A 19897-nucleotide genomic window follows, 5' to 3' on the forward strand; every position below is an offset into this window, starting at 1 on the left:
CCACCTTCTCCTCTGGCGATCTAGCCAGAGTCTACGACAAACCTCGCCAGTGTCCGGTCGACTCGATCGGGCCAACGAGGGCTACCACCTGCGACTGTGCGGAGTGATCTGCATGGCTGATCCGAAGATGAATGAGGCTGAAGGGAGGATAGAGAAGGGGCTAGGGTTAGATGGCGATCAAAGGGGAGAGATGGGATCTGGAATCGATGGCAAGGCGATCGGGGGAGAGACAGGAAGGGTGGCGCGAGGTGGGAGGAGCATGGAGGACAGGAGCAGGCCGGGAGGTGGCTTGGGGGGAGGAGGTAGATCGGAACAGGAGGAGGAAGTTGTTGGCGAGTTCTTAGGACCCCAACCTGACCTGGAGGATCAATTTGCTGGCATGAGGCTGCACGGAGAGGAGGAACAGGATCTCGATTTCTCGGAGGAGGTAGAGGATCTGGTGAAAGATGTACGCTGGCTGGCTCTGTTTCGTGTGCATACCACGAAGCCGTTTAGCCATGGGGCTCTATAGACTCAGATGAGGAATGCATGGATGGCAGCCCAGGGGGTCACTTTCAATGTTAAGGGACCAAACCTTTTTCTCGTTCAGTGCCATTGCTTAGGTGATTGGAAGAAGATCATGGAAGGAGGGCCATGGCTGTTTAGGAGGGCTCCGGTGGTGCTGCAGGAGTATGATGGCTTTTCAGATGTCACAAAGTACAGATTGAACAAGTTTCCAGTATGGGCTCGAGTTAAAGGACTGCTGGATGGGCTAACGAGAAGGAAGGAGCTTGCAGAAAGAGTGGCAGCGAAGATTGGGGAGCCGCCGTTTAATGTTATTGTCAACGAGGGAAGGATAAACCCCGCGAGCACTTTGCGGGCACGGGTGTTTCTTGATGTCAATACACCCCTGGTCCGTTTTGTGCCTATTACGCTGAAAGAACACAAGAAGTTTAGCGTCTACTATGAGAAACTACCTGATTTTTGCTTTGCGTGTGGCCGGGTGGGTCACTTGGCCGAGGAGTGTGGTGATGGAGTTCATGATCCAAGGACCTTTGAGTGGGGTGATTGGCTGTTATGGGATGCTGAGAATCCAACAGATCGCCCTTGGAACGGTAGGGCTGGTGATGACGGGGGGGGCGTGGACGGACGGGGGGAAGAGGTGAAAGAGGAGGCAGAGGCGGGAGAGGTACGGGAGGAGCAGGAGGTAGGGGAGGGCCGACAGCAGGACGGGAGGATGGCATGGCTAGCACAGGGGTGGAAGTGAGGGACCAGGCAGGGAATGAAGGAGAGGAGAAAGGGGCACGCAAGCGACTGGTTGCTGCAGATGGCACACTCATGATCAGGGGTCAGCCGGTGCCTCATCTTGTCGGTAGGGTGGCGGGGAGTGTGCTTATGATTGAAGGATCTACGTCAGAAGTAAATAAGACGGTGTCTACTCCGGAGAAGATCCAAGTGATCAAGAGGAGGAAGCAGGACGAAGGGAAGGAGACGGATGACATGGATGTTGCAATGGCGGCCTCCCGCGAGGAGGACCGCCGAGCCCAATGAAGACCTTATGTTGGAACTGTCGTGGAATTGGTGACCCCGCGACGGTTCGTGAGCTCCACGATCTTGTGGAGGCGTGTGCGCCGATGGTGCTATGTATTGTGGAGACGCAAATTGCAAAGTACCGGGTGGAAGGCTTGGTGGGTAGACTAGGTTTTGATAGTAGCTTTGGAGTAGGTAGTAGTGGTAGGAGTGGAGGTTTATGCTTGTACTGGAAGAATAATGTCAATGTTGAAATAAAAACTTTCTCGCAGTATCACATCGACTCGGTGGTGACAGAACCAGGGAAAGATCCTTGGAGGCTCTCATGCTTCTATGGGGCTGCTAATAGGAGTTTACGATATAAAACATGGGACACTATGAAAATTCTACGTGGTGAGAGCTCACTGCCTTGGGTTTGCATTGGCGACTTCAATGAGATCTTAAGGCCGGAGGAGCAATTTGGTCCAAACGAGCGAGATGCTGCTCAGATTGCTGGCTTTAGAGAAGCGGTTGATGTGTGTGAGCTAGCAGATCTAGGATATAAGGGACTAGATTGGACTTTTGAGAAACGGATTGTGGGAGGTGATTATTGCCGTGTTCGGCTGGATCGAGCTTTGGCAAGCCCTACATGGTCAGCAATGTTCCCGTTTGCAACGTTGGAGCACTTGACGGCGGCGAAGTCAGATCATAGCCCTATTTTGTTGAGCACCGAGCTTGACACAAGCGAGGTACGACTGGTTTTGAGGAAACCCTTCAGATATGAATGCATGTGGGAGAGGGAGCCGAGCTTTAAAACTCAGATTGAGCAAATGTGGACGGAGCAGCAGCCAGCTACCACAACTACTATGCTCTCGGCAAAGCTTAATGCGGTGGCAAATCAACTGAAACATTGGGGGCGCAGGACCTTTGGGTCTGTTCGCCAAGAGATGAGGGAGCTTCGGACGAAGCTTGCAGCCTTGAGAGCTGCACCGGACCGGATCGGGCCAAGCATTGAGGAGAAGGAAGTCCAAGATAGGATGGTGGAGCTGTCATACCGAGAAGAGATCATGATGAGACAGCGTTCACGTATAACATGGCTTTCGCACGGAGATAACAACACGCAATATTTTCAGAAAAAAGCAAGTGCAAGGAGGGCAAGGAACAGAATAGTTCAGCTCCAGCGACTGGATGGCTCGATGAGCTCAGATCCGGAGGAAATGGCAGGGATGGCTACGGATTTTTATAAGAATCTATATACATCGGAAGGTACAATTGGCATGGAGGAGGTGCTATCTCACATCCCTGTGAGAGTTAATGGAGATATGAACAATAAGCTCAATGCACCTTATATGAATGAGGAGATAAAGGAGACACTTTTTTAGATGTTCCCGACCAAGGCTCCCGGTCCTGACGGTTTCCCTGCACATTTTTTCCAAAGGCACTGGGAGCTTTGTGGAGATGAGATAACAGGCTTGATCAAGAGGGTGCTGAATGGAGAGGACTCACCGGAGGATATTAACAATACGTTCATCGTTCTAATTCCCAAGATTGCAAGTCCGAAACTTCTAGGACAATTTCGGCCTATAAGTCTTTGCAACGTCATCTACAAGATAGCGTCAAAGGTCTTAGCCAATAGGCTGAAAGTAATCCTCCCCGAGGTGATCTCCGAAGAGCAATCCGCTTTCGTTCCTGGCCGTCTAATAACTGACAACTTCATAACGGCATACGAGTGCCTGCACTACATGAAATCACGGAAGATCAAGTACAATCGGTTTTGTGCGCTGAAGCTTGATATGATGAAGGCGTACGACAGGCTAGAATGGCCTTATCTTAAAGCTGTAATGCTCAAACTGGGTATCAGTCCAGCGTTCACGGAAACGGTCATGAGGTGCGTTTCGTCAGTTTCTTTCTCCGTTCTGTTTAATGGTGGAAGGTTAGATGATTTCAGGCCCTCCCGGGGAGTTCGTCAGGGGGACCCAATATCCCCATATCTATTTCTCTTGGCGGCAGAAGGACTTTCATGCTTGTTGAAAGCCCACGGAGGTTGCGTGAGGGGCCTGTCAGTAGCGGCTTCTGCACCTGCTGTAAATCATTTATTGTTTGCCGATGATAGCCTATTGTTTTTTGAAGCAACCACGGGAAGTGCTGCCAAGGTGAATGAGCTGCTGAAAGTATATTGTGATGCTTCAGGACAACGAGTAAATATGGATAAGTCATCTATTTATTTTAGTAAGGGAGTTTCTGAGGCTATCCGTATGGAAGTTAAGACCGTGCTAGATGTTCATAATGAGGCATTGACGGACAAATACTTGGGCTTACCAAGTGATGTTGGTAGAGCCAAGGAAGGGTGCTTTAAATATCTCAAGGACAGAATCTGGAAACATGTTCAAGGTTGGATGGAGAAGTGCTTGTCTGCGGGGGGGAAGGAAGTCCTTATTAAATCGGTCGCACAAGCAATACCAACGTATTCTATGTCGTGCTTCAAGTTACCACGCGGTCTATGCGAGCATATAAACAATCAGCTTAGGAAGTTCTGGTGGGGCAGCAAGCAAGGACAGAGGAAGCCGGCTTGGGTATCATAGGAAACAATGTGCAAACCAAAATTCATGGGAGGAATGGGCTTTCGTGATATTGAGCTCTTTAATCTTGCACTGCTGGCACGCCAGGTGTGGAGGATTCTTCAAGATCCAAATTCTCTGAGTGCTAGAGTACTGAAGGCGAGATACTTCCCGGATGGATCCATTCTTGATGCGACCTTGGGAGCTCATCCCTCCCAGGTATGGCGATCATTGTTAGAAGGGCGAGATGTGCTAGCTTTGGGCCTAATAAAGAGGATCGGCTCGGGGGAGAACACTAGTATTTTCCACGAGAATTGGTTGCCGAGGGACTACATGTTAAAACCTATGTGTTCGATTTCCACTGATCCTCCTCAAACTGTCTCGGAGCTTATCGACCCAACATCACGGACATGGAACAGGCCAGTTCTTATGCAGCACTTTGTGAAGCCTGATGTTGATGTCATTATGAGTATCCCACTTAGCTTTCGAGTGCAGCAAGATTTTTGGGCTTGGCACTATGACAAGAGGGGAGTTTTTTCTGTTCGGTCTGCTTACAAGATGATTTCAGGCATAAAACATCAGCGAGAGGAGTGGCTTGAACATCGCGCAAGCAACTCCAACAAGGAGGTAGAGAGGAGATCATGGACAAAGATTTGGAAAGTGAAAATCCCGTCAAAGGTCAGAGTATTTGTTTGGAGATTGGCCCAGATGTCATTGCCAACGGGGACGGTGCGCCATAGCAGGAAGATGGTGAACTCACCAGCATGTTCAATATGCAATGAAGAAGTGGACTCTTGGCGGCATTCTTTGTTCGATTGTCGCATGGCCAGATGTGTTTGGGCTCTGAGTGATGAAGATGTCCTTGAGCATATGTTATCCAACAGAACTGAGGATGCGAGGCTATGGATCTTCTGGCTGTTTGAAACCACAAACCAACATGATCTAGCCAAGATCCTAGTTATGATGTGGGCTATATGGTGGGCGCGGCGGAAAGCTATCCATGACAATGAGTTTCAAAGTCCGCTTTCAACTTTCTGTTTTGTTAATCGATACCTTGATGAACTTGAAGTGGCAAATCTTGGAAGAACGATTACAAGTCCGGCTGTCCAGCGGATGCCAGGAAGATGGCGGCCACCGCACGATGAGGTGTGTGTGAAGGTTAATGTGGACGGCGCTATATCTCGTCGAGGAACCACAGGGGCGGCAGCGGCAGTTTGCAGAGATAGTCTTGGCAATTATTTGGGCGCCTCGGCAATTGTTATTGATGGACTGGTCGATGCACCAAGTTTAGAAGCCCACGCATGCAATGAAGCTCTGGCTTTGGCAAGGGACCTCAATATATCACATGCGATAGTTGCATCGGATTGCATGCAAGTCGTTACAGATATCAAGCGAGGCTCTAGTTCCTCGTATGCTTTTCTGCTTAGAGAGATTAATGATAGGATGAAGGATTTTGTTAAGATTAGTTTCTGTTTTGAGAGTAGGGAGTCGAACGTTGAGGCGCATGCTTTGGCAAAGGCAGCGTCGTCGCTCCCGTCGGGGCGCCACATGTGGCTAGGGATCCTACCGGATATCATTTGTATTCCTTCTCTGCTGAACTTTGAATAAAGTCCCTAGTTTCACCTAAAAAAAAACTATAGAGACGTACTGTGAAGTTATTTGTGCGTTCATCGACCGAGCTACTCCAATCCGTGAGGGGTATGTTGGGGTAGAAGTGTGCCCGTGGCCCACCGTGTCTAAAGAAACTTTAGTCCAATCCGTGAGCAGCCAGCTGAATGCATAAGCTTTTTCTTTATAAAATGCACGAGAGATTATTTCTATGCTTAGCTTGTATGAATGCACTAGGTATTTAGTGTTTGCAGTCTGAATGCCCAGCCTACTGCAGCCTAATTCACGGGAAGACAAGACAGGACCTACACACCTCACATCCAACACCGTATATCTATTCAAAATAACTTCGTATTGATTAATGCCTGGTAGTATTGGACTACTATGGTTCAAATACTTTTTTGATCATCCATTGGGCTGGCCTGCCCAGCTATTTATTTGTAAAAACAGATTTCTAAGTGTTACTTCGCTGAATTTTGGGTCGGACTCATGTACCCAACGGGGGCCAGTGAGGCCATAAATTTATGATGAAATGGGCCGAACCATGGCCTCACATATTGGCCTTGGGGCCACAGTGCCAGGTCTAAGGCCAGGTCCGGGTCGGTCCATTCCCATCTAAAATTGCGGGTTGATATGCCACTTTTTTTTAGGACGTGGCGTCGACTCGTTGGCTGGGTAGCTGGGGTTGCTGCCAGCCCACCCAAGTTCGAGTCCCAACTCGGACGCGCAGTGCTCGCGGAGTTTCTCCTATAAAAAAATGCCAACAAGGGTTAGCCCTTGAGTTGGTCTCGTTTTTTTTATATGCCACTTTTACGAGGGGCCAAAACACAAAACAGCACGACGGACGAATGACGGAAAAGTTGGATGAGCGAAACGCGGGTTATTCCTTCGCTGGACGTGACAGGACTTAAGATCATCACACGCAATATCTTTTTCTTTTGGGCCGTGGTAAAGATCAGCCGGCCGTGAGCCGTCAGATCTAGCGCATCGAGCGGATGAGCGGCGCCTCCATCATTGCAACACAAGTCTTGTTGCAGAATTTGTTTTTGTAACAATAGTCCAGTTGCAGAAAAGTTTTGCGACAGAGATGTTGTTGCAATTTTTTTCGCAACATAGGTCTTGTTGTAGAATATTTTTTGTAACAGAGGCTTTGTTGCAAAACTTTTTTTATAAAATTTTCGCAACATAACTCTTGTTGCAGATATATTCCGCAACATAGCTCTTTTTGCAGAAAAGCACCCGAGAAGAGAGCGCCGTGAGAGCTCATTTGTTGAGAGAGAGAGAGAAAGGGGTAAGGAGAGAGGTGGGAAGGAGAAAGGGGCTGGCGGCGGAGTGCCATGGGAGCTTAGCTGGGAGAGAGAGAGAGTTAAGGAGAGAGGAGGAAAGGAGAAAGGGGCTGGCGGTTGCGTTCTCCGACGGTGCTAGATGGGAGTTGGGAGGGAGAGAGTGAAGGACGAAAGGTTGATGGCGCTTGCTGAGATTTCCTGGTAATGAAGGCATGAGGGGATAAGATTCAGCAACAAGATGCGTGGCTCACGGGGACACGCGTCAAACAGCCCAAACGGTTGATGCACAAGCTGTAATCAGCCAGACGAGGGGAAGCTTTTCCCGATAAAATTGGATAGAGAATGCATTCAAAAGCCTAACCTAAGCCTGCTGGTTTTCTTTTGGCCCACCATCTACTCGTGTGCCTCTATGACACACGATCGTTACCAAAAAAAAAAACACTTTGGATGGAGCTTAGCTAGCTCCATCCAGCTGCAGCGATCAACAAACCTACCAGCACGCCATCCAATCCATTGTTACGCCAGTACGGTGGTACACACCAAACATAGAACAGAAAGATAAACCAGAAGGTGAAAAACTTGCTGATCTGTATATGCTAAAAAAACAGCAACCTCATACTCCCTCCGTTCCTAAATATAAGTCTTTTTAGACATTTCAAATGAACTACAACATACGAATGTATGTAGACATATTTTAGAGTGTAGATTCACTCATTTTGCTTCGTATGTAGTCACTTGTTGAATCTCTAGAAAGACTTATATTTGGGAACGGAGGAAGTACATGCCTCGACCACTTCAGTGAATAGGTTACAGTGCCACAAATAGGCACTGTTGTGGGGATTACAAGTGGTCAGGCATTTATTTTATTACTAGGATACATCGCTCATAATTTAGGAAACTATACAACAGCATATTAGCTCCCTCGACTGATCGAAAAGCATACCAGCATTTCTGCTGATTTTGCATTCATAGGCATATCCACGGAGGTCGAGATCAAGTAAAGCGTATAGTATAGAGCTTCCTGCAGCTTATTTCCCTTGCCAACCAAAAACTTGCTCTCGTGTAGCGAGCACGAGGAGTGAAGGTCTGAAGGATCAAATCCCCGGGAGAATATCAGCAGAACCGCAAAGCGTGCTCAAGTTCCTTCTCGTCGGCACAGCTGTAGCCCAACTGATAAGCTCGTGCTGTTCACAGAAGCAAAACATGGATCAGTAACTCAAAGCACTGTAACGAATCAACAACCTTATCAAACACAAACAATGAATTTTCATTTACAATAGAGGACTATCTACCACACTACCAGAGTACCAGCATTAGTAGGTTATATAGCAATAGTACTCCCTCTGTAAAGAAATATAAACGTCTTATATTTCTTTACAGAGGGAGTAATATATAGGATAAAGGAATTGCAACTCTTTCACTTCCATAGTGCTATTCTTTGGCCATGGCCGGCCTACTTGGGTATGCACATTTTAGATAACCAAATATCACCTAGCAACTACACCACCTTCTCCCCCTAAAAAAAAAAACTACACCACCTTCTGCAACATGATCAAACACTCCATAGCAGCAGAAGCGCGCATTCATATTTCTAATAAGTAACTAGTCCGATTTATAAATCGACAGCTTGATGTGTGACATCCCTGTAACATGAAAAATGCCCAAATCTACTTCGTTCATAATCTGACATAGCAACTCCACAATATTTAAATTTGCTCTAAGAATAAAACGCAACATGCATGATGGAAGAATATTCTCAGTAAATAAAACTCGAATTAGTACCAAATCGTCCAGATCCCATGAATGGCTCTGCTTCATCAGTCACGCCACCTTGCTGCTGATCCTAAAATTGCCAAAAAGTAAAGCTGTGATAAGTACGGGATCAGACAAAGAAATTCAAATAGAAATAATGAACTTTTGGCATCATCAATTAAGGATTATAAAGACGAATTCGCTCAGGTAAGATCATTCAAACCCATATCAGGTACATTCTTACAATATATGGCCATTGCAAAGTTTTTATGGATAAAAGAGGATATGCCATGCATTGGGACTTACAGCATCACAAGTGTCCCACTCGTCATCAGGACATAAAAATCGCTCAAAACAGTGCCCAGATATCGTACAGACAAGTAACCCGCTAGCTTGGTCCAAGACAAATTCACGACAGGCATCATCGCAGACTGAAAACAGCAGAAAATAACGTTGTCAGGCATGAACAATTATATGTGACAAGTGAGTGAGGAAATATAAATATACCATGTACACGACCAGTCTTCTCACAGATATAAGCATCACCAATCTGCTTATAGTAGCAAGTACTTCCAGAACAAGAATGCCCCTTGACTGCATCATCGGTAAGGCCTCTGCGGCTTTTCCAACTAGACACCTGATCAGCTACTGTCTTATCAAGAACAATCTTGTCGTCGTTAACCTTTAAAATTCAGACAAGAAAGGTTTAAGTTTAGGCCAACAAAAGATAATTCTTTGGAATGTGAGACTGCAAGATAGATCGATGAAGAGTAAATTTCGCAAAACTAGAGATTCAAACTACTATGATGGAACTACATATTTAAGGAATTTTTTCATATACTACAGATTTACGGGGCATTTTGTCACAGAACTACAGGTTTCCTGTCGCCCTAACTTTCACGGCTTCTTGTGCAGGACAGGTTTTTGGGGCCTAACTTCCTTTCTTGTACCCACATCAAAATGGTTGTGCCAAATTGCCAGCCCACTCAAGAAAATGAGAACTTCAGCAAGTAGATTGAGAAAACCATTTTGAGGAGGTTTGCTTATGGGCCTGGGACATCAGGGACGTTCAGAAGAATTTCAGTCCACCATAAAATCTGTACTTTTGCGATAAAAACAGCCATTATATATGTAGCATAGTGAAATCGTTCCTCTCCAATGTTTGTACACTGAACATGTAGTTTCGTGAAATTTACACAGAAAAAAGAGATAATAAAGCCAATAAATCAGTGATTACTTCTGAGGGAAGGGGTGCCTGACTCCTTTTTGCAGCCTGCATCTGGATATAGTACTCTTTGAATTCTGTAGGGGTATATCTCACGAATTCAACCATATCTTCTCTATCTTGCTGGGGTTAAGAACAATAATAACATCATTAGAAAATGCATATGTTGCAACGTGAAAATGAAATATTTAGCTCTTATCAAAACAGAACAGTAGTTCTGTACACTCAACTGCTTGTGTACATGCACTTATTCTGGAAAAAAGGTACTAGTTCAAATTCTATGGACTGTTCACATTAAACTAGATGGATATGGCTTATGAACTTGGAAGCTTTAAAAAAATTACCATATACCTCTCTATACTTACTTACGATTCAACCAGCATCACATCACTTAATATGAGAGAGATGAGCTCGCTAGGAGGCTCAACAAAAAAAAAACTATAACAAGACTAATTTGTGCGATTTGATCGTCAATGCCCACAGCTTCAACGAGATCAAACTAGAAGTATTAATGGAAAAAAAGGTGGGACTACCTGAATGTAGAGGCTCTTCCAAGCGCACTCCCTGAGTTTCGCGTTAGAGGTAGCATTAGAGGACAGGCCCCACCTCATACAATACCTTGCAAAATCAGAAAGGGATGAAAAAACGTTAGCCAAATTCACAAATTGGAACAGTAGGGCAATATTTAGCTAGTACTAGCTTACAAGCGGCGCCAAAGGGTCTCGTCAGATGCGGCGGCGTTCATGAAGCGGCACACAAGGGCACACGAGATGAGGTCCTCCGAGGAGAGGAACTTGAAGATCTGCAGGAACAGCTCCGGGGGGACGTTGGTGAACATGCCCGTGTCAATCTGAGGCGGCCCCTCTGCCAAAACCTTTCCTTTTCCCTTCTCCTTCCTCGCCCTCTTCTGATGCTCGTCCTCGCTGCCGCTGCCGTCTCCGTCCGACAGCGAATCTTGCTTCCTCTTACCGTTCTTCGCTTCATCATTCACCCTCGTCTCCTTCTCCTCCTCGCCCTCCTCCAGCTGCTGCAATCGAATCCCCAATCACGACAATATTCGATAAGGAAATTAGGAGGGAAAGAGAGACCGAGCGCACTTACGTCGAGAGGATCTTCCTCGCTGGATCCGGAGAGGATCTCGAATTCGAGGAAGCTAGCGAGGCCGTCGACGTCGACGTCCTCTTCTTCCTCGCCGCCGCCGGCGGCGGCGGCTTCGAGCTCACCTTCCTCTTCCAGATCCGGCTGCCCTTCATCGTGGTCGGGTTCCGCGGCCGCCGCGGCGCCCAGGTCCTTCCCGTCGGCCATGCTCGTCCTCCTCTTCGCCGTCCACCTCGCCACCGACGGATCGCCGCTCCTCCCTTACCCTGGAGATATTGGTGCGGTTGGACGATGCGTCACGTGAGCCACCAGAACGCGGCTTGATGGGCTGAATCATACAAGGGCCCAGTTCCTACACCTGCTTGCCGCAAGGGGGATGTGGGCTCGCATTAATGGTTGATTGGGCTCGACGCTATTGTGTGATTGGGGCCGATGGTCACTCCGGATTTATTTATTTTTGCCTAAAAAAACTGTTTTTTTTTTGCAACAAGAGTGACGTTGGCGCTAAGTTTTTTTTTTTGCATAAACATTGGTGGTAAGTTCTTTTTATAGGTAACATTTCTGTTAATGTATTTTGCCGGTAACATTGGTGGTAAGTTGACAAGAACTCTTTAAAAAAAAGGAGACGACTATAGCTCACTGAGTTACGGGTCATAATCGTGTTAGGGATAATACATCAAACGTGTGCACCATCTAATTCACGGAGAAAAGGACTTTATATTTTACTTTTCTAGATCATTTTTTCTAAACCTCGGACCGACTCAAATAGAACAGTCAATTTGTTACTTAACGCATGATTGTGAAAAAAATACAAATCCGATCAAGGTGCCAAAAAATTGGGCCGAGAAGTCCAATGCCATTGTTCTAAATAAAGTCAACCTAGAATGTATTTCCTTAATTTTTTTTAGTTCCAGTGGAACACCGCCCGGGTCTCATCTAAGGGAGTAAGGGCCTCTCCAAGATAGACCCGTAAACCTCCCGCAACTGTCTAGACCGCGTTGTCCGGAATGTGAAAGTCATCCAACGCGGTCCTATATCGATCCGCGGAGCGAGCCGGACGCGATTTTTCTTGCAAACCATAGACAAATGTAAGAGGTTGCAGTAATTTTTCTTTTCTTTCGTTTTCGTTCTCTTTTTTACCTTACTTTTTTTGTTTCTTTTTTCTGTTCTTTTGAGTAAAACACACTAATATTTTTTCCATATACATGAGCACTTACTTTTTAATTATGTGAACACTCTTTTTCAAACATATGAACAGTTTTTCAAGCTATATGGAGCTCTTTTATGTACAATTGTTTTTGTACAAATTGTTATAAAGATATAAAAAGAACATTTATTTTATATGAGTGGAATTTCTCCTTCAAAATATAAACTAGTTTTACACATGCAGATCAATTTTGAGAAAAAAAAGTAAAATTTTAGCACATGTAAGAAAAAAATGAGCTTTGTTTAGCATTTTTAGAGCGGTAGGAAAATATTTAATGTCTTTTCAAAAAGGTGTTTTTATGTGTGAAAAATGTTCATATGTATCTTGAAAGATATGATTATATTTTCTGAAATATTAACATGTTGCAAAAACAGTGTTAATGTATCTCTAAAACAATATACATGCTATTCGCAAAATAAAATAATATACGTGCATTACTCATACAAAAATTAAAAAATTAAAACGGAAAGTACACAAAAAGGAAAAAGTAGCAACAAGGGAAAACAAACGAACAATAATAAATAAAATAAAACAGAAAAGAATGCAAAAGAAAAAAGAAAATCTATTATAACAACAGATGAAAATAGGAAAAATGAAAAGAAAGGGAAAGGAAGAAACCCGACACTACCGGGAGGACCAAGGGCGGAGTGTGCCTATGCGACCGCGTGCTATTGCTTGCAAAGAGTGGTATACAGAATTTGCTGCAAATAGGTGATTTCTCCCATCTCAAACTTATTCCTATGTTCAAGGAGGTGGCTAGTTGCAGTCCTCATCAAGGCAACTCTATTTTACAATGGGAAGACAATTGGCAAGGACCACCTCTGGACATCCAATTCCCTGAATTACACTCATACAACCAGGTCACTGTTCAAAGCATGCTGAGTGAGGAAAATGTAATGCATAATTTGCATACTCCGATATCCACTCAGGCTCACACTCAACTCCTTGCCCTTCAACAAAGACATTGGATCACAGAGACATTTCACCAAATTACATGTTGATCGGGGCCTCATCATGACTGCCGCTCTGATTCAGCCTTTCACTGGCGCGGAGCTGTTGGCTAAGTAGGCAGCGGTGAGCGAGGGAGCCCCACAAGTTGGGCGCCACGTTTGGCATACCGTGTTGGGTGCGGACGCGGTGGGCGACGGCGACGGCTCGCTCACCGGGTTGCAGGCCGACGAGGAGGAGAGTCCCCCCTTTCCCGCGTCGTGCATCCCAGCTGGCCGGTTGGTGAAAGGGACGGAGATACTTCCACGCTCGGGCCGATGATCTGGCGTCCTCGTGTCGTCGTCGTCTTCCCCGGTGAGCCTCGGCCACAGGAGCGCATGGCTCACGTCGTGACTTGCGAGTTCTTTTTCTGGAAGCTTCTGACCGGTTGGTTTGTTGGTGAAGGAAATATGCCCTAGAGGCAATAATAAAGTTATTATTTATTTCCTTATATCATGATAAATGTTTATTATTCATGCTAGAATTGTATTAACCGGAAACATGATACATGTGTGAATACATAGACAAACAGAGTGTCACTAGTATGCCTCTACTAGACTAGCTCGTTAATCAAAGATGGTTATGTTTCCTGGCCATAGACATGAGTTGTCATTTGATTAACGGGATCACATCATTAGGAGAATGATGTGATTGACTTGACCCATTCCGTTAGCTTAGCACTTGATCGTTTAGTATGTTGCTATTGCTTTCTTCACGACTTATACATGTTCCTATGACTATAAGATTATGCAACTCCCGTTTACCGGAGGAACACTTTGTGTGCTACCAAACGTCACAACGTAACTGGGTGATTATAAAGGTACTCTACAGGTGTCTCCGAAGGTACTTGTTGGGTTGGCGTATTTCGAGATTAGGATTTGTCACTCCGATTGTCGGAGAGGTATCTTTGGGCCCTCTCGGTAATGCACATCACTATAAGCCTTGCAAGCATTGTGACTAATGAGTTAGTTGCGAGGTGATGTATTACGGAACGAGTAAAGAGACTTGCCGGTAACGAGATTGAACTAGGTATTGAGATACCGACGATCGAATCTCGGGCAAGTAACATACCGATGACAAAGGGAACAACGTATGTTGTCATGCGGTTTGACCGATAAAGATCTTCGTAGAATATGTAGGAGCCAATATGAGCATCCAGGTTCCGCTATTGGTTATTGACCGGAGACGTGTCTCGGTCATGTCTACATAGTTCTCGAACCCGTAGGGTCCGCACGCTTAAAGTTAGATGACGATCGGTATTATGAGTTTTGTGTTTTGATGTACTGAAGGTAGTTCGGAGTCCCGGATATGATCACGGACATGACGAGGAGTCTCTAAATGGTCGAGACATAAAGATTGATATATTGGACGACTATGTTCGGACACCGGAATGGTTTCGGGGAGTTTCGGACACATACCGGAGTACCGGGGGGTTACCGGAACCCCCCGGGAGACTAATGGGCCTATTGGGCCATAGTGGAGAAGAGGAGGGGCGGCCAAGGGCAGCCGCGCGCCCCCTTCCCCCCAGTCCGAATTGGACAAGGAGGGGGGCGGCGCCCCCCTTTCCTTTCCCCCCTCTCTCCTTCCCTCTCCTCTCCTACTCCCACTTGGAAGGGGGGAGTCCTACTCCTGGTGGGAGTAGGACTCCTCATGGGGCGCGCCTAGGGTGGCCGGCCCCCTCCCCCTCCTCCACTCCTTTATATATAGGGAGGGGGGCACCCCTTGGAGACACAACAATTGACCTCTTGATCTCTTAGCCGTGTGTGGTGCCCCCTCCACCATAGTCCACCTCGATCATATCGTAGCGGTGCTTAGGCGAAGCCCTGCGTCGGTAGCATCATCATCATCACCGTCACCACACCGTTGTGCTGACGGAACTCTCCCGTGAAGCTCTGCTAGATCGGAGTTCACGGGACGTCATCGAGCTGAACGTGTGCTGAACTCGGAGGTGCCGTACGTTCGGTACTTGGATCGGTCGGATCGTGAAGACATACGACTACATCAACCGCGTTGTGCTAACGCTTCCGCTTTTGGTCTACGAGGGTACGTGGACAACACTCTCCCCTCTCGTTGCTATGCATCACCATGATCCTGTGTGTGCGTAGGATTTTTTTTTGAAATTACTACGTTCCCCAACAGTGGCATCCGAGCCTGGTTTTATGCATAGATGTTATATGCACGAGTAGAACACAAGTAAGTTGTGGGCGATACAAGTCATACTGCTTACCAGCATGTCATACTTTGGTTCGGCGGTATTGTTGGATGAAGCGGCCCGGACCGACATTACGCGTACGCTTACGCGAGACTGGTTCTACCAACGTGCTTTGCACACAGTGGCTGGCGGGTGTCAATTTCTCCAACTTTAGTTGAACCGAGTGTGGCTATGCCCGGTCCTTGAGAAGGTTAAAACAACACTAACTTGACGAACTATCGTTGTGGTTTTGATGCGTAGGTAAGAACGGTTCTTGCTCAGCCCGTAGCAGCCACGTAAAACTTGCAACAACAAAGTAGAGGACGTCTAACTTGTTTTTGCAGGGCATGTTGTGATGTGATATGGTCAAGACATGATGCTATATTTTATTGTATGAGATGATCATGTTTTGTAATCGAGTTATCGGCAACTGGCAGGAGCCATATGGTTGTTGCTTTATTGTATGCAATGCAATCGCCCTGTAATGCTTTACTTTATCACTAAGCGGTAGCGATAATCGTAGAAGCAATAGTTGGCGAGACGACAACGATGCTACGATGGAGATCAAGGTGTCGCGCCGGTGACGATGGTGATCATGACGATGCTTCGGAGATGGAGATCACAAGCACAAGATGATGATGGCCATATCATATCACTTATATTGATTGCATGTGATGTTTATCCTTTATGCATCTTATTTTGCTTTGATTGACGGTAGCATTATAAGATGATCTCTCACTAAATTTCAAGATAAAAGTGTTCTCCCTGAGTATGCACCGTTGCCAAATTCGTCGTGCCGAGATACCACGTGATGATCGGGTGTGATAAGCTCTATGTTCATCTACAACGGGTGCAAGCCAGTTTTGCACACGCAAAATACTCGGGTTAAACTTGACGAGCCTAGCATATGCAGATATGGCCTCGGAACACTGAGACCGAAAGGTCGAGCGTGAATCATATAGTAGATATGATCAACATAGTGATTTTCACCATTGAAAACTACTCCATCTCACGTGATGATCGGACATGGTTTAGTTGATTTGGATCACGTGATCACTTAGATGATCAGAGAGATATTTATCTAAGTGGGAGTTCTTAAATAATATGATTAATTGAACTTAAATTTATCATGAACTTAGTACCTGATAGTATTTTGCTTGTCTATGTTGATTGTAGATAGACGGCCCGTGCTGTTGTTCCGTTGAATTTTAATGCGTTCCTTGAGAAAGCAAAGTTGAAAGATGATGGTAGCAATTACACGGACTGGGTCCGTAACTTGAGGATTATCCTCATTGCTGCACAGAAGAATTACGTCCTGGAAGCACCACTGGGTGCTAGGCCTGCTGCAGATGCAACTGACGACGTTAAGAACGTCTGGCAGAGCAAAGCTGATGACTACTCGATAGTTCAGTGTGCCATGCTTTAAGGCTTAGAACCGGGGCTTCAACGACATTTTGAACGTCATGGAGCATATGAGATGTTCCAGGAGTTGAAGTTAATATTTCAAGCAAATGCCCGGATTGAGAGATATGAAGTCTCCAATAAGTTCTACAGCTGCAAGATGGAGGAGAATAGTTCTGTCAGTGAACATATACTCAAAATGTTTGGGTATAACAATCACTTGATTCAACTGGGAGTTAATCTTCCGGATGATAGTGTCATTGACAGAATTCTTCAATCACTGCCACCAAGCTACAAGAGCTTCATGATGAACTATAATATGCAAGGGATGGATAAGACAATTCCCGAGCTCTTCGCAATGCTAAAGGCTGCGGAGGTAGAAATCAAGAAGGAGCATCAAGTGTTGATGGTCAATAAGACCACCAGTTTCAAGAAAAAGGGTAAAGGGAAGAAGAAGGGGAACTTCAAGAAGAACAACAAACAAGTTGCTGCTCAAGAGAAGAAACCCAAGTCTGGACCTAAGCCTGAGACTGAGTGCTTCTACTGCAAGCAGACTGGTCACTGGAAGCGGAACTGCCCCAAGCATTTGGAGGATAAGAAGGATGACAAGGTGAACAAAGGTATATGTGATATACATGTTATTGATGTGTACCTTACCAGAGCTCGCAGTAGCACCTGGGTATTTGATACTGGTTCTGTTGCTAATATTTGCAACTCAAAACAGGGACTACGGATAAAGCGAAGACTGGATAAGGACGAGGTGACGATGCGCGTGGGAAATGGTTCCAAAGTCGACGTGATCGCCGTCGGCACGCTACCTCTACATATACCTTCGGGATTAGTTTTAGACCTGAATAATTGTTATTTGGTGCCAGCGTTGAGCATGAACATTATATCTGTATCTTGTTTGATGCGAGATGGTTATTCATTTAAATCTGAGAATAATGGTTGTTCTATTTTTATGAGTAATATCTTTTATGGTCATGCACCCTTGAAGAGTGGTCTATTTTTGTTGAATCTCAAAAGTAGTGATACACATATTCATAATGTTGAAGCCAAAAGATGCAGAGTTGATAATGATAGTGCAACTTATTTGTGGCACTGCCGTTTGGGTCATATTGGTGTAAAGCGCATGAAGAAACTCCATACTGATGGACTTTTGGAATCACTTGATTATGAATCACTTGGTACTTGTGAACCGTGCCTCATGGGCAAGATGACTAAAACGCCGTTCTCCGGAACTATGGAGCGAGCAACTGATTTGTTGGAGATCATACATACTGATGTATGTGGTCCAATGAATGTTGAGGCTCGCGGCGGGTATCGTTATTTTCTCACCTTCACAGATGATTTAAGCAGATATGGGTATATCTACTTAATGAAACATAAGTCTGAAACATTTGAAAAGTTCAAAGAATTTCAGAGTGAAGTTGAAAATCATCGTAACAAGGAAATAAAGTTTCTACAATCTGATCGTGGAGGAGAATATTTGAGTTACGAGTTTGGTCTACATTTTAACAATGCGGAATAGTTTCGCAACGCACGCCACCCGGAACACCACAGCGTAATGGTGTGTCTGAACGTCGTAATCGTACTTTACTAGATATGGTGCGATCTATGATGTCTCTTACTGATTTACCGCTATCGTTTTGGGGTTATGCTCTAGAGACAGCTGCATTCACGTTAAATAGGGCACCATCAACATCCGTTGAGACGACACCTTATGAACTGTGGTTTGGTAAGAAACCAAAGTTGTCGTTTCTTAAAGTTTGGAGCTGCGATGCTTATGTGAAAAAGCTTCAACCTGATAAGCTCGAACCCAAATCGGAGAAATGTGTCTTCATAGGATACCCAAAGGAAACTGTTGGGTACACCTTCTATCACAGATCCGAAGGCAAAACATTCGTTGCTAAAAATGGATCCTTTCTAGAGAAGGAGTTTCTCTCGAAAGAAGTGAGTGGGAGGAAAGTAGAACTTGATGAGGTAACTGTACCTGCTCCCTTATTGGAAAGTAGTTCATCATAGAAACCGGTTCCTGTGACACCTACACCAATTAGTGAGGAAGCTAATGATGATGATCATGAAGCTTCAGATCAAGTTACTACCGAACCTCGTAGGTCAACCAGAGTGAGATCCGCACCAGAGTGGTACGGTAATCCTGTTCTAGAGGTCATGTTACTAGACCATGGCGAACCTACGAACTATGAAGAAGCGATGGTGAGCCCGGATTCCGCAAAATGGCTTGAGGCCATGATATCTGAGATGGGATCCATGTATGAGAACAAAGTGTGGACTTTGGTTGACTTACCCGATGATCGGCAAGCAATTGAGAATAAATGGATCTTCAAGAAGAAGACAGACGCTGACGGTAATGTTACTATCTATAAAGCTCGACTTGTTGCGGAAGGTTTTTGACAAGTTCAAGGGATTGACTACGATGAGACCTTCTCACCCGTAGCGATGCTTAAGTCCGTCCGAATCATGTTAGCAATTGCCACATTTTATGATTATGAAATTTGGCAAATGGATGTAAAGACTGCATTCCTGAATGGATTTTTGGAAGAAGAGTTGTATATGATGCAACCTGAAGGTTTTATCGATCCAAAGGGAGCTAACAAAGTGTGCAAGCTCCAGCGATCCATTTATGGACTGGTGCAAGCCTCTCGGAGTTGGAATAAACGCTTTGATAGTGTGATCAAAGCATATGGTTTTATACAGACTTTTGGAGAAGCTTGTATTTGCAAGAAAGTGAGTGGGAGCTCTGTAGCATTTCTAATCTTATATGTGGATGACATATTGTAGATTGGAAATGATATAGAATTTTTGGATAGCATAAAAGGATACTTGAATAAGAGTTTTTCAATGAAGGACCTCGGTGAAGCTGCTTACATATTGGGCATCAAGATCTATAGAGATAGATCAAGACACTTAATTGGACTTTCACAAAGCACATACCTTGACAAAGTTTTGAAGAAGTTCAAAATGGATCAAGCAAAGAAAGGGTTCTTGCCTATGTTACAAGGTCTGAAGTTGAGTAAGACTCAATGCTCGACCACTGCAGAAGATAGAGAGAAAATGAAAGATGTTCCCTATGCT

General features: G+C 45.3%; 1 protein-coding gene across 2 annotated transcripts; it reads right to left on the minus strand.

Moving 5' to 3' along the window:
* Positions 1 to 7511: 7511 nt before the first annotated feature.
* Positions 7512 to 11328, minus strand: LOC123165855 (F-box protein SKIP31). 2 transcript variants are annotated; one of them, XM_044583595.1, is made up of 8 exons: positions 11019 to 11328; positions 10622 to 10944; positions 10451 to 10535; positions 9930 to 10040; positions 9200 to 9374; positions 8999 to 9123; positions 8723 to 8783; positions 7512 to 8124 (listed from the first exon to the last, which is right to left on the minus strand). In XM_044583595.1, the coding sequence occupies exons 1-8, from the start codon at positions 11220 to 11222 to the stop codon at positions 8054 to 8056; spliced, it is 1155 nt and encodes a 384-aa protein (XP_044439530.1). In that variant the 5' UTR covers positions 11223 to 11328; the 3' UTR covers positions 7512 to 8053. The 2 variants fall into 2 exon arrangements, with proteins under 2 accessions (XP_044439530.1, XP_044439531.1); XM_044583596.1 differs by having other exon boundaries at positions 10622 to 10941; positions 11019 to 11324.
* Positions 11329 to 19897: the final 8569 nt, after the last annotated feature.

This window comes from Triticum aestivum, chromosome 7D (assembly GCF_018294505.1).
Source record: "Triticum aestivum cultivar Chinese Spring chromosome 7D, IWGSC CS RefSeq v2.1, whole genome shotgun sequence".
NCBI classification, from domain to species: domain Eukaryota; kingdom Viridiplantae; phylum Streptophyta; class Magnoliopsida; order Poales; family Poaceae; genus Triticum; species Triticum aestivum.

What these genes read in the sequence shown, in the direction of transcription:
- LOC123165855 (XM_044583595.1), bottom strand. Translation starts at nt 11,222, where the DNA reads ATGGCCGACGGGAAGGACCTGGGCGCCGCGGCGGCCGCGGAACCCGAC. An exon ending in GCGAGGAAGATCCTCTCGAC is followed by an intron (nt 10,945 to 11,018) that starts GTAAGTGCGCTC and finishes ATTCGATTGCAG; the next exon opens with CAGCTGGAGGAGGGCGAGGA. An exon ending in GAAGACTGGTCGTGTACATG is followed by an intron (nt 9,124 to 9,199) that starts GTATATTTATAT and finishes TGCTGTTTTCAG; the next exon opens with TCTGCGATGATGCCTGTCGT.